The sequence below is a fragment of the Typopeltis vanoorti genome, chromosome 15, assembly GCF_054136105.1.
Source record: "Typopeltis vanoorti isolate ZY-2024b chromosome 15, IOZ_Tvanoo_1.0, whole genome shotgun sequence".
Lineage (NCBI taxonomy): Eukaryota > Metazoa > Arthropoda > Arachnida > Uropygi > Thelyphonidae > Typopeltis > Typopeltis vanoorti.
Genome location: NC_143563.1, coordinates 18,317,793 through 18,343,114, shown reverse-complemented (window position 1 = coordinate 18,343,114; position 25,322 = coordinate 18,317,793). Strand labels below are relative to the sequence as shown.

The 25,322-nt window shown below is 35.5% G+C and overlaps 1 protein-coding gene across 1 annotated transcript in view; it reads right to left on the bottom strand.

The window, feature by feature from the left end:
* LOC150098431 (retinoic acid receptor RXR-alpha-B-like) overlaps positions 1 to 24,824 on the bottom strand; it is a 289,067-nt gene extending 264,243 nt beyond the window's left edge. Inside the window, exon 1 of the mRNA XM_090405562.1 lies at positions 24,719 to 24,824. Coding sequence (XP_090261688.1) covers positions 24,719 to 24,737 — 19 coding nt within the window. The 5' untranslated portion in view covers positions 24,738 to 24,824. The remainder of the gene's footprint in view (positions 1 to 24,718) is intronic.
* Positions 24,825 to 25,322: the final 498 nt, after the last annotated feature.

Sequence of the window (25,322 nt, the reverse complement as noted above, 5' to 3'; positions counted from 1 at the left end):
TAAAATACACAAATATTATTCAAGAAAAAAATTAGAGTTTGAGAGCAGGAACCAAACTTTGGAGATTCAGTGACAAGCACTGAAGAAAACACTGATTGATTCAGCCAGAGAGGCATGTGGTGAGGTTGTGTGCAAGGATAGAAAAATCAGAACTCCATGGTGGACACAGGAAGTTAGAGCCAGTGAAGGAAAAGAAGAAAGCATATCAAAAGTTCCTGGCAAGTAAGTCAGCTTGTGCTCTTGGAGAATACAGAAACAAATGTAAGAAAACTAAACACTGTGTAAAACTAGATAAACAAGTCATGGGAGAACTTTGGCAAGAACATAGAAAATAAATAACAAGGAGTGGCAAGATATTCTGGAGGTTGTTGAAGAAGCTCAGAAATGTAGGAAAGAGTGCTGTAAAAGGAATTAGAGTTGATAAAGGTGACATAAAAACTGGAGAAAAAGATATCCTTGAAGTATGGAGTAATTACTTTGAAAAGCTGCTAAATGAAACAAACAGTGATTCCAGAACATTGGTAAAAAAAAACACTGGCCAGGCATGCAGTCAGGAATACATATCCATACTTGAAGTAGAAAAAGCCATCAAAAGCCTGAAATGTGGAAAGGCAGCTGGAGTAGATGATATTCGACCAGAAATGCTCAAGTATGGAGGTATAAAAATCTTACAGTGGCTGTAATAGTTCACTGCATAGTTCAGAAAGCCTGGACAGAGAGATGAATTCCTGATGATTGGAGTAGAGCTCTCATAGTGCCCATATATAAAAAGGGAAATAAAACTGAATGTGAGATTTACAGAGGTATTTCTCTACTGAGTGTTCCTGGTAAGATTTATGCAAGTATACTTGAGATGAGAAGGATTGTGGAAGAGAAGCTTAGTGAAGAACAAGCTGGATTCAGGCCAAATAGAGGCTTTTAGGATCAGATTTTCACTTTACGACAGATAGTTGAGAAATCATAGGAATATAACAAAGATCTGTATTTAAGTTTTGGAGATCTGGAAAAGGCATATGACAAGGTGCCAAGAGAGAATCTATTCCAAACACTACAGTTATATGGTGTTAATGGGGCATTATATCAAGCAACACTTATTATTCATTTGAGTTGTAAGTCAGCAGTTAGAATTGAAAAAAGTACAGGAAGATGGTTTAATGTTAAATCTGGTGTCAGGCAAGGATGTACATTATCCCCTCTCTTATTCATTATCTATATGGATCACATTATGAAGGAAAGTGGTATTAAACCTGATATCAAAATTGGAGGTGATAGTCTCAGCTCTTTGCTTTATGCAGATGATGTTATACTTCTAAATAAATCTGCTACAAGATTCCCTGACTAAATTGAATAACTGTTGTAAAAGATATGGTATGAAGGTCAGCATTAAAAAGACAAAGACAATGAAAACAGGCAGAAACATTGAAAATATCACCTGCATTGTAAATGGAGAACTTATAGAACAAGTAAAACATTTCATCTACTTAGGCACGATTTTTAGTGAAGATGGTAAGTTAAATATTGAAATAGACAACAGAATCAACAAAGCTGATATGGTAGGAAGTCAACTGAATAAATTTATATGAAATAAGAGAGAAATTAGTCGAAACACTAAATTAGCTGTATATATACAAGACAGTGTTCAAACCAGTTTTAACTTATGGATCTGAAAGCTGGGTTAGAAGTAAAACAGTTGACCAAAGACTAGAGACCGCAGATATGAGAGTCCTGAGAAAGATTAGGGGGCATGAACAGATGGCAACAATGCCAATATCATATTAAAAACGAGGATATTAGGAAAGACCTTGATATTGTCAGCATCCAGGAATGCATTAGCAGAGCTAATCTCAGGTGGTATGGTCACTTAAGCAGAATGGGAGAGGAAAGATTAAACCAAACAAGTGTTCTCTGCCAGGTTAGCAGGAAAAAGACCCAGAGGAAGACCAAGATTGATACAGTAAAAAGTGCCTTAGAAAACAGAAATATAAGACCTGATAATATTGGAGTCTCGACATTTAACAGACTGATTTGGAGGAAAATTGTAGACAGGAAGTTAGTAATGATGTAAATTTTTCATATAGTACTATCATATCCTGTATACCCTTTGAGGATTTATATATCCAGTGGCATCGCATGCCCATTTCTGTCAGGTTTGCTGTTGTTCCTTATGCAACTCACACTATAAAATTCATGTCAGTTTGACCATATGATTGAATTTTTATCGATGTATGAAAGTTTTAAGTGTATAGCACATCAGTGTTCATCTTAATTAGTCCACTGCAATTAATTGTAGGATAACCTGGAATACTTTATCAATTAATTGTAACGAAATCTGCGCAGAGTGGGGGAAATGAATTTGTTTTAAGATACTGTATATTAGAAAACAATAATGAAGGAGAATGGTATATTTGTTTGTTTATTTGAATTACTCAAAGGTGTAAAATTTCTAACAGGAGGATGAGGCTTACCTCCTTCGACTACAATGCTGTTTCCCACTATAAATATGGACAAAAAAAAGTTATAAAATTATCTAAAATTATATATTAAAAACTTTTCTTTCTAATACATAAAAACTTGCCTACCACATCAGTTCACATTTCAGCCACGCAAAACAGATGAAACTCAGAACACACACACACAAAAAAAAAAAAAAAAAAAAAACTCATGACAAATGACAACGTTTAGTCAGATTGATTGACACAATAATCAATCACAGCCTCTAGGTGCTATCGTCTAAGAGCTTACCGTATCTCACCTTCTGAGTGGTTTAAAACTACTAGAATGCTAAGAATGTGATCTGCTGCGCAATCAGTAGGGGTAAAAACCCTACTGATTGTGCATATTTTTCATCCCACAAAGCAGGTACACCGGCCTTGAGAACTCAACACTACAACATAGGATGCACCAGAGCATAGGGCTGACCACCTGCAAACAGTTTGAGGTCTGATGATTAATAAACCCTCTCGACACCACAAAGTAAAAGAGGGAGAGCAAGATGAGATGAGATGAGACAGTACCAGACCTCCTGCAGATAACTTTCTACCTTCTGAACGACAAGCTCTTAAACAACTTAGGAATAACCAAGACATCATCATTCTTCCAGCAGACAAGGGTAATGCCACAGTGATCCTTAGCAAAAACAGATTACCACCAAAAAATCCTAGATTACGTATGGATACTTATTCAATTCTCGAGAGATCCTACCAGAGAACTCCACAATCTACTAAAATCGTACCAATAAGCTACTAAAAACAACTTCAGAATCATCTAGGAATGTTCGCCTTTCCCTGCATTCCCTACATCCTCTCATCCCACGACTTTATGGTCTTCCTAAAATTCAAAAAGAAAATATTCCTCTTCGCCCCATAGTCGAAGGTATCGATCCTACTGCTTACAAACTCTCAAAATTTCTTGCCTCTTCTCTTAGATGTTTCACTGGAAAATCGACTTCCTTTATTAAAAACCCCACAAACTTGGTTTCCAAGCTTAAGGACTTTACGATCACCAACTCATATGGCTAGCTTTGACATAGTATGTTTATTCACAAATGTTCCTACTGAAGAGATACTTGCTCTTTTAAAGAACAAAGTATCGAAGAAAATTTTCACCCTACTGACACACTGCGTCTCCTTAGGGTATTTCAAATTTGAAGACTCTATATACAAGCAGAATTCACGGCTAGCTATGGGCAACCCATAGCTCTGACCAACATTTACCTAGAGAACTTTGAGGAGAAAGCCATTTCATCTTCTGCCTTAAAACCTAAGGTGTGGTTTCGCTACATAGATGACATTTTCTTAATCTGGGAACATGGGCTAGATACCCTCCGAGTCTTTCAAGAACACCTGAATAATATTCATCCTAATATGAAGTTTACATCTGAGTTAGAGGTTGATGGCTCTCTCTCCTTCTTAGATATTAATCTTGCCCAGTCGACAGAACAACTCAAGTTCTTCATTTATAGGAAACCGACTCGTACAGACAGATACCTTCATGCTGACTCACACCATTATCCTACGCAGAAGTTAGGTATCATCTTTACTCTGGATCACTGAACCCGGTCTCTTCTTTCAGATGAACAGGAACTTAAAAATGAACTCACTTGACTTCAAAGTACATTCTTACTTAATGGCTACTTTAACTTCCATGGATGTCCCCCCCATGTTCTCTCCCCACCTTCCATATAGTGAAAATTTTCAGACAGTATCCTATAATACCTATTCAAAAGTTTATAGACCTCTATCATATCACTCCTCCTGTTAACCAGAGTCTGTAATTCACATACTCGCAATATCCTCATAATCTAAATCCAGATATAATCTTTGTAACTCTTTCTGCATCCTTTCCACAGCTTCTTTATTCCCTTGGAACCCAGGAGATCAAATCTGCACATAATAATCCAGGTGTGGTCTTATCAAGGCCTTATAAAAAGGCAAAACGACTTCCTTACATGTCAAGGTTCGCTTCAACATTGCAATTATCCTCTGAGTTGTATTCGCAACTTTTGCTATGTGACCTTTGAACTTCAAATTCCTATCTATTATTATTACGTGACACCTCCAGGGAGTCCAAGGACTCATTGCTGGAGGGCACATTACTCTACTTCACTAAATACATCTCATCCTCTCCACTACTACTTAATTCTCCAACTATGACACTGCTACCATCAACGACATCTATTGCCTATCATCACCAAAAGCAGTATTTTTTGTCTGTAAATTGCATGTGTTCTGAAAGCCGATTTGTCTGTACAGGGTGAAAAACCCGGCTATCACCATATGAGATCGGCTAACTCACCTTCAACCATCCACCATTATCCCAAGATCCCTTGTCTCATTAGTTTTTTGCAGCATAACCGCACTAATATAATATGCTGCTGGAAATCTCATCATGCCAAAAGTGCATAACTTGACACTTACTAACATTAAACTAATAGCCATTTTCGTTTGCCCAAATTGCCAGCCTATTCAAATCATTTTGTAAGTGCTGGATATCAATAACATCAGTCTGCAACAGCAGCATATGTATGTAATATACATATGTGTTCACTTCTATCTCACATCCCAAGCCCACAGCCTCTCAAATATCTTCATTCTGAATCACTACTCTTGTTGTTACAATTCTTTGACCATCATCGGCAACACTTTCTCTCTGTACTTCATGAAAATATCTAAAACTTGTACATTTTTTTTATTAACAAAAAAGGGAAGCTTGAAGTTGTTCGGAATTACAGCTGATACCACTAAGGTTATGCAGGCCACTGGAATATGCCTGTAAATTGCATGTCCTCTTCTGGTTCATTTGTAGTTTTGAGGGATGAAAAACACAAATTTTTCCTGGGGGAGAGGCACCCAGCCACCTTTGCACGAGACTACCTAAATCACCTTCAGATGAAGGGGGGGGGGGGAATTGCTTTACATATAATTGTTATTACATATAATTACACATAATTGTGATTATATTTATCATGAGACCAGGCTCTCCTAGTCTATAACACTGACCCTTCAGCAGCACTGCCTGTTTCTGTTGGCTCACACTTGGAAATAGTGATTCATAAGAAAAAATGAGTTGCTATCACTAAATGCTCAAATCCTATGGTATAACTGATGCCAAGAAATCATGGCAAAGAGTGCTTGAACACTTGTTATATGATGCATAGCTTTGTTAGTCTGATATTTTAAAGAAATAATATTCTCTTTGAAATACATAATTCTGGTGGATGGATTAAATATTATTTTGCTTTTTAAGAATCTGTTCAAAATTGACTGTAGTGCCATCTTATGTCAAGTAAAGGAAACTTCATTTTGTTTTTCCACTATAAAATTTACACTATAAATGTTATATTAAAAAAGAAAAGGCTCATTATCAAACCATGTTATTCGATTTATCTTTTTTAATTGAAACATTTAAAATAGTTTTGCTTTCATATTTAATACTATATAATTCTGATGCACAAATCTTGATGGGTATTTTTTTCCTCTACTTTCTTTAAAAAAATGATTTAACAATGGGGTGACAGGAACTATATATCAGGAAAATATATATGCCAGTCTCTCCTCTCTCTCTCCATCCAATTACAGAAAAGCAATCCTACAAAAGCTTGCAAGTACATTATATGCTTCAAGAGTCATCTGCCATGCTAACAATTTCAAAGATAGATGATGTGGTTAACTGGAAGTTGGAGAATGGAAAGCTCACTGTATATTATTGCACCCACCATGGAGTAGGCAGACTCATCATGGGAAGTTGATTCAACTGACAACATATTTATCATACTGAATCTTAAATCCTTAACACTCCTTGCATTAAGAACGCATTCTGGTAATGCATTCCATTCACTGACAATTATCCATGTAAAAAATTTACTCCTCACCCCCTCCCCTTCACCACACTCTTACATAACTTCTAGGGATAACCTGTTTTTTCTCCCTCTTGCCATCTACTCTTTTTATAATCTCATCTAGATTAATCCGATAAAATCCTCTCATTAACTTAAGTTTCTATCATATCACCTCTCTTCCTCCTATCCACTAAACTCTGCAATTCACATTTTTTTAACCTCTCTCCATAACCAGCAGTCAAAAGTCCTGTTTGTGTTAGTCGCTCAACCTCTGGAGCCTCTCCAATGTCTCCATATCACACTGAAAACCAGATGGCCAGATTTGAGCACAATAGGCCAAGTGTGGTCTGATCAGTGTTTTATATAGTGGCACAACCACTTCCTTATTCCAATGGGCGGTATTGCAGGAAGTGAATGATATTAGAGATTTGGGAGTGATGGTTGACAGTAGACTGAAGTTTAGAACATATTGCTAGTGCATATTAGAACATATTAGAGTACTTCTTATCATAGCAGCACTATGATGTGCAGCCTTTGCAACACTAGCAATATGCTCTCTAAACTTCAGTCTACTGTCCACCATCACTCCCAAATCTCTAATATCATCCACTTTCTGCAATACAGCACCATCAATATAATACACAGCCTTACATTTCTGCACTCCAAAATGCAACACCTAGCACTTATTGATATTAAAACTACAACCCCACTCCTTTGTCCAAGTCAAAAGTCTATTGAAATCTTCCTGAAGGGGATTAACATCGCAACTCTCTCTCTTTGGTCAGGCCACTCCCGTTATCCTGACCCTGATTCCATTCTTACCTGTCTCATCTCTATGCATTCCATCACCTTGTGCTGCTGCAACCACATCTTCATATCCATCTTCCTCCTGTCGTACAATCCATTTAGTTGTACTATCATGCTTCACAAGTAGACTCTGATCATTTACTAGATTAACTTCTTGGTGCTATGCATTCTCAGAAAACAATAGCCTTTCTAAATGCCCAATACCAAACCCATTCAAATGCAATCCATCAACTTTAAACCATTCCAACTTTGCCTCACACACACAACTCAGCCATCCTACTATTCATTATATCTGCTTTCTTTCTCAATTCACTGTTGTCATATTTGGGCAACATGCCTATGACTTTTCCAACAACAACTGTTCTTCTTTACCTGCTGCAACAACTTCCTCAAGTCTCTATCAACATTGCTTTTTTTTCCCCCAAGTCATTTGTGCCCACAACTACCACTAATTTTGATGCTTGGTCTTTCCTTTTCTGTAATGCATCAGTTATCTGCTTCATTGTTCCACCAGGAAAGCATGTTTTGTGCACTTTATTATTATTACCCAAGACCCCATGGAATCAAAGACTCATCTAGGTCCTTTTATCATGCACACAGCTCATCATACTGTGCTTTAAACACACTCAAATTCTCTGCAGACACCTCACTCTCAGGCAAGGCATTCCAATCATTCGCAACTCTGCTTGAAAAAAACCTGCTTCTCATACCCTCTTTATACAGTTTCCAGGGATGACCTCTGGTTCTCCCCTGATCTCCCACTATTTTCTGTAGAACCTCTCCAGCATTGATCCTATAACAACCCCCTAATAACTTGTAGGTCTCCATCATATCTCTCCCCCCTCTTCCTCCTGTCCACCAGACTCTGCCCGATAAAATCCTCTTTAAGTTGCATCTTCTCAATCTTTCCTCATTCAACATTCCAGAGGTTAGAAACTACCTTAGTCAGTCACCTCTGGACCCTTTCCAACATCTCTTCATCCTTCTGAAAACCAGATGACTAAATCTGGGCATAATAGTTCATGTGTGGCCTAATCAAAGCCTTATACAATGGAACAAGAATCTCCCTACTTCTACAAGTCAGTGTCCTCTGCATCATTCCCAGAAGCCTTTGTGTTGTCTTCACAATTTTGGCTATGTGTCCCCTAAATTTCAGATCCTTATCCACTATCACTCCCGGATCTCTTATTTCCTCCACCTATGACAATATATATATCCTCACCAAGCATAAATTCTGCATTCCATTTTTGTTTTCCAAATTTTAAAACTTTATATTTTGAACTCGCATCCCCATTCCCAATCACTCAATTTATTCAAGTCTTCTTGTAAGGCCAGAACATCCTCTCTACTCTTGGTTCATTCCAACTTTGCATCATCTGCAAACAACTGAATATCTCCATCCAAATCTTCACTAATATCATTAATATACAAGTTAAACAGTAATGGCCCTAAAACAGACCCCTGAGGCACACCATTAGTAACTTTCCTTTTCCTGGATATTGCTCCCCCATACACGTTGATACCTATCAGATAGCCAATCTCCAATCCAATACACCAATCTAATATCCAACCCCAGAAAGCTATACGTCTATCTCTGCATGTCAGGTGTTGTAGTTAAGTTGTAGTTGTTGGAGAAGCTTGTGAGACCTATCTATCAAAAGCCTTTGTGAAATCTAAGTATATTATTGTGTATCCTTCTCCTCTGTCCATGGAAGCAGTCACCTTATTGTAATAAGTATGTAGATTACTAAAACATGACCACCCTTTAGCAAATCCATGCTGTCCATTAAAGATAATACCATTGTTGTCAACCCAATTCTGGATCCTAGGTCTCACAAGCTTCTCCAACAACTTAACTACAACACCTGACACGCACAGATAGGCCTATAGCTTGAGTTCTGTCACCTCCTTTATAAAGTGGTACAATCTTGCCCTCCTTCCACGCCTTAGGAACTTGACCCAGTGCAAGACAAGTATTAAAAAAATATGTCAAGGCCGGCGTCAAGTCCTACAGCCTTATTTATATCTGGTTTGCTCAACTCCCCATACACCTCTTGCTCAGCTGTCTTTATATCATTTTCTCCAATCATTGTCATCCTTCCATAATCATTCTTTCTTTTGCTGGCTACATATCGAAAGAACTCCTTAGGATTCTTTTTAGCTTCATTAGCTAACTGCTGTTCATACCTCACTTTAGCTACCGTCACCAATCAAGTCATCCACCTTACCTGGTCTTTGTAGTCCTCATGGAATTGGTATTTCCACTTCTTTTATGCTGCTGCCTCCATAATGCCCTTTTTCTCTGTATCACATGCTTAATCTCTTTCTTCATCTATTCTACACCTACCTTATTTAACCTTCGCACCGTTGGAATACATTTAGGCATTGCATCTACTAGATAGTTTTTGAAAATCTCCCAAGCTGCATTGATCTCTTTTCCAGCTAACTCCTCATTCCATGCTACACCTGCAAGCTGTTTCCTGAGCTCTTCATAATCACCCCCCCCTTGTAGTTAAACACATACTCTTTTTTTTTACAGAGGTCCTCACACTGCTGGCAACCACCCAGGTAATCACCATGAGGTGTCATGTCAAATCACGAACCAATCTCACCAATTGGTGGGTGATTTGACACTTCATTTATAATTACATCCTCTGATGAGATGACCAAATCCAAGACCCTCAATTCTCGTGTGCCCTCTGTTACGTACTGTCTGAGGTAGTTATCCTTCAAAAACTCAAACTCATTTTCTTTACTTCCAATTGCTATCTCATCATTCCAGTCTATATTGCCATAATTAAAATCACCCATAATGATCACTCTTATTTGCTTGGCTAATTTGATTATACATTTCATAGTCACTACCATCCACGTTTCCTGGTCTATAACAACATCCAACCAAATATTTCATTCTAGTCACCTCTATCTCACACCATATTGCCTCAAAACCACTGGCACTATTTCCCTCTTGCATCTCTATTTTGTATTACTTTGTATGGACATAACTCTTTCTCTATCATCAATAGCACTCCCTTCCCCCCTTTTTTACCCCTTCTATCCTCAAGAAACACATCATACCTTTCATCTCTATTCCTGTCAGGATGTCATCCTCATCTAACCATGTCTCACTTATTCCATCAATTTTTGAGTGAACAGACTCAATTAGTGCAAACATTTCATCTGCCTTGTTTCTTACACTTCTAGCATTTGTATATAAACACAACAGCTCATTCCTGGATATACAGCTAGTTCTACTGATACCACTCATTCGATGTGATCTCTCCGTGCTCGACTAGGGCTATTTCCTTATTATTCATCACACCTTTAACGATCGAGTCTCCATACAATGATGTATGACTATCCTTTGACTATTTTTTCATAATACTAACTTCCTCCTCATTCTCATCAGTCAATCTCTTCTTTAGATGTTTAATATACTCTTCCAGATGTTTCATTTCACTAACTCTTGCCTAAGCTCTTCTTGTGGTATATATATATATATATATATATATACACACCAATTTTTGCAACACATGCACTATGAAAAATCCAAGGTAGAGCTAATTCTTCATACTGAAGCATTCTGTGCCACCAATGGTGCGTTTCTTTATGGATGCCGTTTTCAGAACGAGAAGCAAAACACAATATAAACAACAAAATATTCTAACAACAACACTACTGAATGACACTTGTATCCAAACTGAAAAAAATGCAACATAGTTTGAGACAAAAGCCACATTATACACTAATTAAAAACACTTATGATTGAAACTATGTAATTAAAAATAAATATGGTTTGTGTTTTTATCATTGTTTGATGTATAAATATTATTAATCAAAGTATGAATAAATTTAAAAAAAATTACTTGTTTCTGACAAAAACAAAATCAGGTTTTTCAATAGTAACAGGTTTTGAGGAGGATGCAGTGTTTATGATTTTGCTTTATAATGCTTTCATTTAGCCAAACTCTAGATCTCTTTACTTTAACACAGATATAGAACTTTAAACAAAAATCTGGGATGTTGGCTTTAGTTACAAAAGACCTAATATTGCTTCTATAACCCACAGGAATGAAACAATTTTATAGTACATACTGGCCATCATCTTCAATCCCCGTTCCCAACTTCCATATGATCCATATGAAGAAGGAAAGTTTTTATTATTAAAACGGTAATTTATTCAAAATATATAAGTGCATGCATACCATGACTAACCAGGATTTAAAAAAAATTAATTTCATGACTGGCAAGCAAATGGGAACTACATTCTCCCAACAGACACACACAACTACTGTCTACTCAAGAAACCTAGTAAGCAGCAGTTTACTAGGTTTCTTGAGTAGACAGTACTTGTGTGTGTCTCAATCAAGCACAGTAGACACAATGATGAAGTTAAATAGTTCACAGAAGTTCACAGCAAAAAAAAAAAAAAAAAAAAAGACATACTACTGATCTCACTTGATGTACAAGGAGCCTTCGATGCTGAGTAGTTGGCAGCCATAATCAATCGATTATGAGATATAAAATGCCCAAAAAACTTACAAATCATACAAAATATTATTTTACAGACAGAAGAGCAACCACAACATCAAAAACCACAGCTGTAACGAAAGAAGTCAAATGAGGCTACCCGCAAAGCTCTCACTGTGGACCAAACTTCTGGAACATCCAGTACAACTCGCTGTTAAAACTTCCTTTCACAACTGAAACAAAAGTCATAGCTTTCGCCGATGATGCAATGATAATGATTCAATGACATGATGGCTTACAGTTAGAAGTAACAGCCAATGAACAACTCTTTAAAATTGCAGAGTGGGCACACAAGAAGAAAGTTACCGTCAATAGCACCAAGTCTAAAGTGCTCCACATCGCAAGTAAAAAATCAAAACAACCTATAACAGTCTTTCTAAATAGGGAAGTTCTTGAGGTAGCCAGTGAGCTAATATACCTAGGAGTAACAACAGATGAAAAATTTACCTTCAACAAGCACATCTCATATGTTGCCGAAAAAGCTTACAAATTGTAAACCTTCTAGCAAAATCGGCAAGGATTAAGTGGGGATTAGGTCATCAAGCGCTGAAAACAATACTGTCATTAATATCTTATGCTGCACCTGCCTGGAAACATTCACTGAAATCAAAGAAAAACTGACAAAATCTAAATAACATTCAATGCCTTATAGCCATGCATATAATTAAAGGATACAGGACAATATCTTTCGAGGCAGCTTGCATTATTGCAGCTCTAACACCGATCGGCCTGCAAACACAAGAATTCTCCCTTATGTATGAAGTCACTTCCAGAAGATATAACGAATATTACAACACTGATCTAAATTGCTATGAACGTCTTTTTGACTACAGTAGGTGGCCTCACCCAGCAAAAAGAACATATATTAAAGAGGACGAAACTTCTGAAAGTGACAAATTCCATGTATACACTGATGGAAGCAAAACCAGAGGGAACGTCACTGTTCTTTCATTGTACATAACAGGCAGTGAAAAAACAGAAAAAACAGCATAAAAAAACAGAACAACCATATAGCATTAATAGAACAGACAAGAAATCTGGTTTGGTATTTCACCATAAAGGAATGGAAAATCAAGTTCTGTTGGGTGAACGTGCATACCGAGAGAGTGGCTAGAAACAAGTTACCAAAAGTGTACTAAATCTGTTATAAAAATGCTTGCAGAAGAAAGAAGCCTAGACTTGTGGGAAGAAGAATAGAAAAAATCAAAAAATGGATCAACAACAAAAGAATTCTAGCCAAGCATCGGAAGCAAACTCCGGCTCAAAACGTGATTTCTCCAGGTTTAACCACGCTATTAACGGGACATAGAAAACTAAGATACACAAATTTCATATCCTGGAATCGCCATCATGCATTTGTAGTCCACACCTTCAACAGAATGTTGACTACACACTTTATGACTGTCAGCTACTAACTCCATCTGGATGCCCCTAATACAACACATCACTTCTGGAAACAGGCGGCCAGTGTCAAAACAGATTTATAGAAAAGTATTACTCAGAATTAATTAAACTTGCCAATAATGTCAACTTCCAGTCACTGTAATGCAACATGAATTTACTGATATTGTATGAATTATTTAGTGTAAATATATGTATATATAAATATGGATGTAAAGGTCGAAATATGTACATCATCATCAAATTCCTGACATGTACCCTCAAGGGGTGTACAGAATATGATAGTACTATATGAAAAATTTATATCATTGCTAACTTCTTATCTACAATTTTCCTCCAAATCAGTCTGTTACTGATCCAGACTCCAACATTATTAGATCTTATATTTCTATCGTCTAAGGCACTTTGTACCATATCAATCCACCTATATCTAGGTCTTCCTCTGGGTCGTTTTCCTGCCAACCTGGCAGAGAACAATTGTTTTGCTAATCTTTCCTTGCCCATTCTGTTTAAGTGACCATACCACCTAAGATTAGCTCTGCTAATGCATTCCTGGAAGCTGACAATGTCAAGTTCTTTCCTAATATCGTTTTTAATATGATATTGCCATTGATGCCCTCTGTTCACGCCTCTAATCTTTCTCAGGACTATCATATCTGTGGTCTCTAGTCTTTGGTCAAGTGTTTTACTTCTGATCCAGCTCTCAGATCCATAAGTTAAAACTGGTTTGAACACTGTCTTGTATACAGCTAATTTAGTGCTCTGACTAATTTCTCTCTTATTCCATATGAATTTATTCAATTGACTTCCTACCATACCAGCTTTGCTGATTCTGTTGTCTATTTCCATAGTTAATTTACCATCTTCAGTAAAAATCATGCCTAAGTATGATTTTTACTGAAGATGGTAAACAAAGACTAAGTAGCTGAAATGTTTTACTTGTTCCACAGGTTCACAACAAAGTTGACATTTTCAACAATTCTACCTATTTTCATTGTCTTTGTCTTTTTAATGATGACCTTCATACCATATCTATTACAACAGTTATTCAATTTAGTCAGGGAATCTTGCAAACTTGTAGCGGATTTATTTAGAAGTATAACATTGTCTGCATAAAACAAAGAGCTGACATTAACATCTCCAATTCTGATATCATGTTTAATACCACTATCCTTCATAATGTGATCCATATAGATAATGAATAACAGAGGGGATAATGTACATCCCTGTCTCACACCAGATTTAACATTAAACCATCTTCCTGTACTTCCTTCAATTCTAACTGCTGACTTACAACTCAAACAAAGACTAAGTATTGCTTGATATAATGCCCCATTGATACCATATAACCGTAGAGTATTGAATAGCTTCTCTCTTGGCACCTTGTCATATGCCTTTTCCAGATCGACAAAACTTAAATACAGATCTTTGTTATATTCTCATGCTTTTTCATCTATTTGTCGTAAAGTGAAGATCTGATCCTGACAGCCTCTATTTGGCCTGAATCCAGCTTGTTCTTCACCAAGCTTTTATTCCACAATTCTTCTCAACAGTTTCTCAAGTATACTTGCATAGATCTTGCCAGGAACACTCAGTAGGGAAATATCTCTGTAATTCTCACATTCAGTATTATTTCCCTTTTTATATATGGGTACTATTAGAACTCTACTCCAATCATTGGGAATTCGTCCCTTTGTCCAGGCTTTCTGAACTATGCAGTGCAGCCACTGTACCTTTTATACTACCATACTTTAGCATTTCTGGTCGAATATCATCTACTCCTGCTTCCTTTCCACATTTCAAGCCTTTGATGGCGTTTTCTACTTCAAGTATGGATATGTATTCCTGACTGCATGCTGGCCAGTGTTTTTTTTACCACTGTGCTGTCATCACTGCTTGTTTCTTTTAGCAGTTTTTCAAAGTAATTACTCCTTACTTCAAGAATATCTTTTTCTTCCGTTTTTCATGTCACCTTTATCATCTCTAACTCCTTTTACAGCATTCTTTCCTCTGTTCCTAAGCTTCTTCAACAACCTTGAGAATATTTTCCCAAGGTTTATTTTCCATGTTCTTGCCAAAGTCCTCCCATGACTTTTGTTTAGCTAGTTTTACACAGTGTTTAGCATTCTTGTATTTGTCTGTATTCTCTAAGAGCACAAGCTGACTTATTTGCCAGGAACTTTTGATATGCTTTCTTCTTTTCCTTCACTGCCACTTGAACTTCCTGTGTCCACCAGGGAATTCTGATTTTTTTATCCTTGCAAACAACCTCACCACATGCCTCTCTGGCAGAATCAATCAATGTTTTCTTCAGAGTTTTGCTACTGAATCTCCAAGGTTTGATTCCTGTTCTCAAACTCTTTCATTTTTTCTTCAATAATCTTTGTGTATTTCAGTCTACAGTTCACATCTGGGAGCTGCTCAACTTTTATTTGCTTTAAAACTTTCTTAAATGTTATTCTTTTCAATATGAAATTCAAATTCAATTTTATCCTGCTCAAGACTAATCACTTCCAATTTCAATATCTCTGTACACTCTGGTGTTCTGCACCAGGGAGAAAACATCACTATCATCAATAACATAGTCAATGAGACTTTTCTTATTCCTTGCCTCCTCTCTCCATGTGAAGTTGTGCACATTTTTATGTTGGAACATGGTGTTAATAATAACAACCAGTCCATGTCCTGAGCAGAAATCCAACAGATATTTGTAATTATTATTAGCTTTGCTCTTTTCTCCAAATTTTCCCCAAATATTTTTGTATGTCTCGCAATCATTTCCTACTCTGCTATTTAGATCCCCAACAAGGACCAACTTTTCCTTTTTCATTGTGTCAGTTGCTTTTCCTAAAGCCTCAAAAAATTCCTCCACTTCTACCTTTAGTAGAACCTTCTGTGGGACCATAGGCACAAATAAGTCTCATTGTCCAGTTTCCCCATTCTCGTATTTGCCCACATTACTCTACTTGAGACTGACTGCCATTCAAGAAGATTAGCCTCGTATTTTGTGTTGAATACTATAGCTACTCCTTCTTTTCCTTGATTGTCATTGCCTGAATATAACATTTGGTATTTATTGCTCAGAAACATCTCACCAGTTTTTGTCTTTTTTGTTTCAGTCACCCCTATTATGGGTGATCTGGTACTTATCTAATTCCTCGGCAAGCTCCATTTCTTTGCCATTTAGGCTTCTTATGTTGATAGTACCGATCGTTAACTCTGGTGATGTTGAGTTGGGGTGTGCTTTCAGATTTGTTCCAGTAGCTGACTTTTCGCTGTTCGCCCTAGTTCCCTGGTGAAAACAACGGGAGCCTTGTTTAACTGGGCAATGCCCCAGCTGGCATGAAATTTTGTCATGTCGTACCATCATTTGGTTTAACCAATAAGAATACAATTTGGTCTGCTAAATCCCAAATTGCCAGCCCATCCTCGTTCGTTCAGTATCCAAGTAGATACCAAATAGAGTGCACCACGAGAAGGTGAGGATTGGACATTAGGTCAGAAGCCCTGGTCGGCCCTGTTCGCATTCCTTTAAAGGCTATGTGGAGGTCTTCTCTCAGTTATATACAGCTTTGACCCTTAAGCACCATGTTAGAATATGTCAGAGTGTTAAAAACAAAGGCAATGTTTTTGTCGCCGAAGCTGTACATGGCGGCATTAGAAAGATTGTTATTGAAACTTGTATGTATGAGAAAGGCTTGCAGGCTCTAAGTGAAAACATCTCCGAAGTCAGTCAGAAAGAGTTCAAACAACTTACGGATGGCTGGCAACTTACAATCAAAAGAAAGTGGAGGAAAACAAAAGGCGTACCAAACTTGAAACTTAAGATGAAAGACTCATACCGATTCTTTGGGGGGTTGCCAAACTTGATGCGAGGTCTCAGAGGAGGCCTAATAAAAAGGAACTGAAGCAAGCAGAAGGGGTCCCAGTTCCAGAATTACTATCAGAAAGGAGGCCATCCATTCGAGATTCGCCTTCAGAGACTGCCCGGATCAACGTTGCTTGAGAGAGGGGCTTCCCGCTTCCAGAAAAGACCTCGGTTCGAGACGTCGCTAATGAAAGACTACTTCTAGGCAGCAGACAAGGTTTTAAATTGCCGAAAGGAAGAGTTCCGATTGCTGGAGAAAAGTTTCCAGGCCAGGTTAATGTCAGACATTCACCAGTGTGTTGCGTTTTCATTACAATTTGATGAATCAAACGACTTCACTGATATTGCTCAGTTAATGGTATTTATTCGCATGGTATTTCAAGATTATTCAAGTAAAGAAGAACTTTTGAAAATTATACCATTATTGGGAAGGACTAGGGGAGAAGACATTTTTTTCGGCATTTGATAAATTTGTGAAACAATACAGACTTCTGCTTTTTAAACTTGTGTCTATTACTATTGTGCTCCTTCAATGATAGGTAATAAATCAGGCTTCATTTCATTATGTAAAAACGATGACAAATATCCATATTTTTTAACGTGCCTCTGTATTATTCACCAGCAAATCATGTGTAGTAAAAGATTAAACACAAAAGATGTTTTGGATATTACATTTAAAATTGTAAATTCTGTTCAAAGAAAAACCCTGCAGTGGTGGTTATTTAAATTACAGGCAGATGACGATGATAGGGAACTTCTGTTGTACAATGATGTTCGCTGGCTCAGCAGAAGTGAATTTAGAGATTTCTTGTATTAATTAACGATATAAAAAATTTTCTTGATGAAAAAGGAGTTATTTATCTCCAACTGAGTGATAAAAGATGGTTGTTACACTTATCATTTTTAGTAGATTTCTGTACAAAATTAAGCAATTAAAATTTAGAGTTACAAGGTAGAGATAAAAATTTAATCGACATGTTAAGTTCAATAAAAACTTTCCAACAATACTTTTATTAAAGAAAAATATAAATGACCGCAAATTTAGACATCTGCCATGTTTATTAAAATTTTTTGAACATAATCAAGAAATGCTTCGCTATGATTTAATAGAATTAGTTGAGGAAGAAATAAATTCGAGATTTAAAGATTTTAATAAAACTGAAATGATTGCATCTTTTATCAATAATCCATTTCAAGAAAACTTGAACATCACAGAAATTTCAAATAAAATTAGTGGGCTGTTTGATATAAACCAAGCTGAAGAACTTGAGATAATAAACATTCAAAATAGTTTACATTTAAAATCAATAAACAATGAAGTCATTTCAAAGTATGCACATGAAAAATTCCTAATATTAACTGATATTGCGTGAAAAATTCTGTCGTGTTTTGGATCGACATACTTGTCAGAATCCGCTTTTACAAATATGGCCGTCATAAAAAATTAATTAAGAATCCAAATTACAAATGATCATCTGCAATTGGACACTTCGTATCAACTTGACTACGAAAATATTGCGAGGTCCAAACAATGCCAAATTTCACGTTAACTTTTTTTTTTTTTTTTTTTTTTAATCAACCAGCATTTTCTGTAACTTGTGAGTTTGTAATCAATCTGTTGTTTTTTCTAACTTTGGTTTTCCAAAATAGAGAAATATTTTATTCCGATATTTTTTTGTTGTTGTTGTTGTATTAAAATAATTAAAAGTGGTAAATAAATTTTTAAATACACAAAGTTTTTAGTTGTTTATTTGTGCATAATCAGATATCAGGTTGTGGGAATGTGATCTATATAAGAGAGTAGATTGCCGAATAACGTTTTATAGAAAAGTAGCTCACATAGCAAAAAAGGTTGAACACCACTGGTATAAATAAATCTATAATCTCCTCAGCTCCCAGAAAAGTCCTTATCTCAAGACAATACTTCTCATCTATACAGCTATTAACCATATACAAATTCCAAACCCATCCAGTCTCCTCACTGTTCTCACATTTGGGGCAGTGCACCAAAAACTTTCCTAAAAATACTTGATGTTATCCAGAAGACGATACTCTTAATAGGATCTCTCTCTCATAGACTCATTCCAATCACTTTCTCACAGATGTTCTCTTTCAGCATTATTTCAGATATTTTCATAGGCACTGTCTGACCAAACTGACCACCATCATTCTCCATTTTTATCTATGAATGGAAAAACAGAAGTAGGTGCTAGTCAACATCTATACACGGTTCAGCTTTAAACTTATGTGCTAGTTGAAACTCATGTTATGGTTTAATGGAATAAAAACAGCACAATAAAAGAATTAAACCAACTTATCATCCTCCTCTTTCATTATATTTAACTCTGTTCATGGAAAAGCCTTCCTCTGTTTTCCTCAAGGACTATGATCTCCAGTTGTTCAAGAAATGTCATTTCTTGAACAATTAAATAAAAACATATCTCAGTTTATTAAAATAATAAACATTTATAGTTATAAAAAATATTACTAATTAGACATTGCTTCCAGAACAAAATTATTTATCCCTAAATACATTTTATTCCTAATTACATATCTCATTAGTGTTAGTACAAGAATGTAATTAAGAGTTAGATTTAGTCTTGGCTACTATTTTGAACATGCAAAATAGCAATGTCTCTATATTCAGTTAGTCTTTCAGGGATTTCCTCAGCACTATTTTAATCTTATCAAAAAGTTCTGCACTGTTGACTGCACGTCAACAATTCTTAAAACTGGAAAAAACTTCAAAATTGCAAAGAACAGCTACATGTTAAAGATGAACCTCAAAATAAAAATGAAAGTAGTTGAAAAATGAAAACACTAGAAAGTATTTGTAATTTGTTTTTAATTATAAAAGACTTTACTGAACTTAAAAGCATTAATTATCTTATATTAAGTGACATTTCAACTTATCTGATAGAGCAGACAGAAAGTGACAAATTTTGACTGAACTCAACATAAAGGATACGACAAAGCAAGCTACTTACTTTTAATTCTGTAAAGGGCAACTTTAGATGCAATAAATATATATGAATAAACCACTCATATCTATCCAAATTACCATTAGCATGAAGGTAAAAGAGAGAGAGCAATTGGATTTCTGGTAAATGTATTCTAGGTACCCACAATGACTATTACCTACTGTCCTAGATTAGCAATGGAATCAACATGATTGCTGGACATTATTTTTGTTGAATATATTTTAACGAAATAACAAAGACTGTACAAAATTACTTTACTGTAAACGCAGTCAGAAGTTTTTACTACCTTCAATACAGAAACCTACTAAACCTGCTAAACAACTGACAAGCCTACTAAAACAAATTTAAGAGACAAATAACTAGTCAGGAAACTGATATAATTAAATGACAGTAGGCAAGCAGATATTAGCATTTTTTAGTATAAATTAAGAGATAACATCTCTTAAGAATTCTATATTTTTTTAATATTAAATCTATAAAAAAAGATTGCAAAACCAACAGCGTATTAATAATCTATATGCAAGCCTAAAAAATTTTACTTAAAAACACAACCAGTAATAATTATTTCCATCTCTGTTTATTTGTATATTCAGATAAGTCATCCAACTTTTGATGCTTAATGCTTTCATTAATGCACTTCTTATATAGCCAGATTCTCAAATGGCAGTTTGTGATCTTGTAAGTTATTCAGAGAAAATTCATATGCACATCAATATATATGGTATAAATGCTTGATCCAGTTTCTTTTCTTTAACAATGCATTCTTCATATCTCTGATCTTATTTTATTTTTAATTTTTTGATCACTCAGGTTAAAAAAAAAATGCTATTTTAGGAATTGTGCAAATCCTCCCCCTCCTTCCTTGGAGGATGGGAGGAAGCAATTTACACAGCTTACCCTTTCTTCGTAAGTTACATGACATTTTGTTATTGGAGGTCTGAATCTTCCCCACCCTCTCCACTTCCTCTTTTTTCTCTTTTCACGTGTAATATGAAAATGTGCTAATGTATACACTCCAATGCTCCATGGAGAGGATGATCTAGAAATGCTATGTGCATTTCCAAAATTCTTTGGCTTACTTTCCTTGTCTCTCAATTTTCAAATTCCTCTTTAAATATCAACTGCATTCTAGAGACTATATAACCACTAACACATCAGTACTATGCGCAAGACTGTTTCTGCTGCTTTCCAACCTATATAAATCTCTCCAAATGCTCCAGACCTTGAACTTTGGTTTTGTACAAAGTATACCAATAATGTCTACCAGTGTCTTTGGCAACTTTGTTTATAACTCCAAATTGCTTTTCTTTCCCATTTTGAAACCTATGCAAAAGGTATGCTCAAGTATTATTTCCTGTATACAGCAACTAATATGACTGCAATTGTACTTATAAGACATTTTTCTATTTAGGACTTTTAAAGTAGCTCCAACTGCTACTTTCTTGCTAACCTTGATTTACTACCATAACTTTCCTAAAACATTTGTTCTTTTTACCAATAGACATTCCATATATATATATATATATATATATATATATATATATATGGAACACACACTCCATGGTAGCAGCAAACCTTCTAAAGATCTCTCCCTGAACAGAAAAATCTACCTTATAAGTTCAATAATGCAACTTATCTCTGCCAGACTACTTCCTGCAATTCCATCAAGAAAGTAGCATCCACAGCTACTGATTGTTAACTTCACTTCAAAGAAAATATCACATTCCTCTCTTATGCAATCCACAAATAAAATGAAATTTAGTGGACTCATAGGTTTTCAGTGGGAATGCATAAAAAGTACTTTTCTCCTCCATCACCATCTGCAATCACAGGCTTGCCAAACCTCACTCTAAGGCATGTTCTTCTCTGAGAAAGAATATTCTAAGGTAAAGTATATACTCCCCACTAGGTCACTGAATCAGAATGCTACTTTTGCAAGTTTTCTTTCCTGCTAACATTCCCACTCAACTTCACAAAGTTTGATGTAGAGGGGCAGGGAAATCTTTTAAGAATGGTAATGATAATCTTCATGCTGAAGATTGCCATTACCAGAGTCTTAAAACAATCAGATGAACTATTAAGAAATGAAGATCAGGAGCATTCTAAGGGACAGACAGCACTTGCTATCTTTAACAGAACCTTTAAACACAAGCATATATTATTCATTTTGAGAGTCCACTGTTATTTTTATGATTTTATACATATATGTATTGATTGTCATATCCTGTGCCCTGAGGGCATAGAGGTCTGACATAGGTCAGTTTACAGGCTGAAGTTAACCCTGTGAGAATGGCCAGTCCTCAGCAGAGTGTCAACAACATCGAACAATTGAATCCCTTCCAACTACTAACCATGCTCAGACTTGCTTAACTTTTTTTGCATGAGCCATTAGTAGCAGAGACTCTACCAATCAACCAACCATTGCTGGCATATATATACATATAAGCTTTTGATAAAATGCACAGAGAAAAACTATGGAATATAATGAAAAACAAGGGTATCCCTTACATTTGGAACAAGCTATACAAAGTTTATATAAAGATACAAAAATACAGTTACAGTTCGTTAATAAATTAACAGAAGAGATTGAAATTAATCAGGATGTCAAACAGGGATACAGCTTATCTCCAACTCTATTCTATATATAGATCAGATTATCAAAATATAGAAAACAATAAAACAAGGTATCCCAATTAATCAGGAGAACTATTATCAATACAATGCTGTATGCAGATGATCAGATTACATTATAATACAATGAAGATGACCTTCAAAAATCGGTTTACAAATTAAACAAAATAAGCCAACAATACAACTTAAAAATTTCGCAAAAGAAAACGAAAGTCATGGCATTTAAAGATCGAGATCATGTTAGATCAAAAATAACTATAGAAAATAAAATAACAGAAGAGATGACACAATTTAATTATTTAAGCTGCATAATAACATATCTAAAAGATAAAGATACAGAGGAAAAAAAATAAAGAAATTTCAGAAAATCTATGTAAAATTAAAAGGACACATTAAAAAAAAAAAAAAGACAAGAAACTAAACTAAAATTTTATAAAGTAATGGCCATTTCCACTTTATTATATGATTCAGAAATATGGACTGCTAAAAAGAAAGATGAAAGTGTAATACAAGCTGCAGAGTTGAGATTTTTAAGAGCGATTAAAGAATGCACAAAAATTGGACCATATAAGACTTGAAGACATCAGAAAAGAGCTAGATATTTATGACATAAATGAAAAGATCAGGAAATATAGAGAGAAATTGAAAGATTCTGGCTACCAAAAGAGGTGGATAGATATAGACCAAGGAAGGGGGGGGGGAGGAAGACCAGTGAAAGGCAAATGCTTAATCCTTGAAGAGAAGTGTGTGTGTGTGTGTGTGTGTGTGTGTGTATTGTTTATGCAGCAATATTTGTTGTAATCAGAAGGATAACCTTGACCACAGTGAGAATAAACTACAGAGGAAGAAACCAATGAATCAATGTGAAGACTTACTGGTTCATAACATATTTCAGTTGTCACAATGCATTACTATCCTCTTGTCCACTGCAAGACTGATCTTAAACAATTTATCACTAGTCTTAAAAGAAACACCACTTCCTTACCACTTTGATAATTCAACTCATCACTAAGTGAATTATCAATCTTAATCCAGCATCAACCTCTCAACCAGAAATGAAATGTTTAAAAAATGTTTGTTCGATGTATACCATAAAAGTATGGAACAGATAACAAGAGGGTGACATGAACTATAACAGGTCAGAGCAACCAAGAATACCAAAGTTTTTTTCCAATATATTTTTGGAGAAACGCAAAAACTCTCTCGCAATTAACTAATGTTATGTTCAGATTTTGAAATGACCGAATTTACTTTTCGGCAGCTTAGTACTACCAGACTGCAAATACATTATTTAAAAAAAAAAAAAAAAAAAAAAAAAAAAAAAAAAAAAAACGCTGATTTCTTTTCTTTCTTAAATTACACCAGTGGAGTCTATAGGTCTCATCGCGGGAGGCCATACTACACAATCCACCCTATGCAGTATTTTTTTCTGTTAATTGTGTTCTCCAGCCGGTTTGCCTTATAAGATTCCTTTCATGGATGGAATTTTTGAACAGACCATTGTTAATGGGAATATCAATATGCTGAACTTTACTCATAGCTTCACAGGCGAAATAAATAATAACAATGAAAATAAAAACAAAAAAAAAAGGGGGGGGGGATATGAAGATAAAGAAACATATCGTCCTAAACATTTAAAGTTATCTGAACAGCTGCTTCCACTAGAAAGGTGATAACAATAGATCGGGTCCATCTCCCAAATAATAATAATTCATAAATTTAATGAGTAAATTAATAAATACATAATTTAATTTTAGATTTAAACCGAACATTTATTTTCATTTATACATTATTAATATATTTACAAATTAGCAAATTCGAAGTACTTTTTTTTTTTTTTTTAGTTCACGCAATACAAGTGCTGCATATTAATTATTCAAACAAGAAAGGTTAACACCATTTTGGCAAAACTTCATTTATTTAATAAAATTGGTTGCGGCAACGATCTTTTCTAATTGCACCAAATACAAACAGGAATACATCACATCTCCATATTAGCCAACCCCAGTACTGAAATAGAACCACCCTAGCAAGCAGGACAACAGCCCGACAACAGCGGTCACTGAACCTGTTTTAGTACTTCAATAAATTCTTTTAAGAAAACACCATTCATAAAGAGAAATTGAAAAAATAAAATGAAAAACAGGTAAAAGATGAACTTACTTCTGTCTTGCTGTGCCATAGTTTTTATTCAATAATCACAAAGCTTATTAAACTATTCCTAAGTTTCTGATGTATGTGACTCTTCCGCTCAGTCTTTGTTGTTCCCAAGCCCCACCAAATCGCTTTCACCCATATGAAAAAATGCGTCTGCTTCGTGAAAAAGGCCAATGCACGCCATCTGTAGGAGGTCAACGTTTTTATTATAGAGGACGCTTTTTGTTTAAATCGGTGATATCAGGAAAAAAAAGTTAAGGGTCCTTAATTTGTTAACAAATTTTTATAATATTTATATCAATTCGTCGAAGCGCACTAATATTTTAAATAACAAGTCACTTTAGTAATAATGGGATAACCTTTTAAAATTAATCTTAAAAAGTTGTCAATCATGTAGCAAGAAGTATACAAAAACTGACAGATATTAAATACCTGACATGATGGTAATATGTAACATTATATACCAAATAGTGGAACGATCATGTGGTTTGACTTGGGAGATGGTAAATGTGTGGAACTATCAGTTGAAAAAAGGGAAGGTGGGGGAGCAGATATGTGGAATTACAGTGCTCATAATTGACAAACTCGGGAGACCGATTGAAGCTGTGCC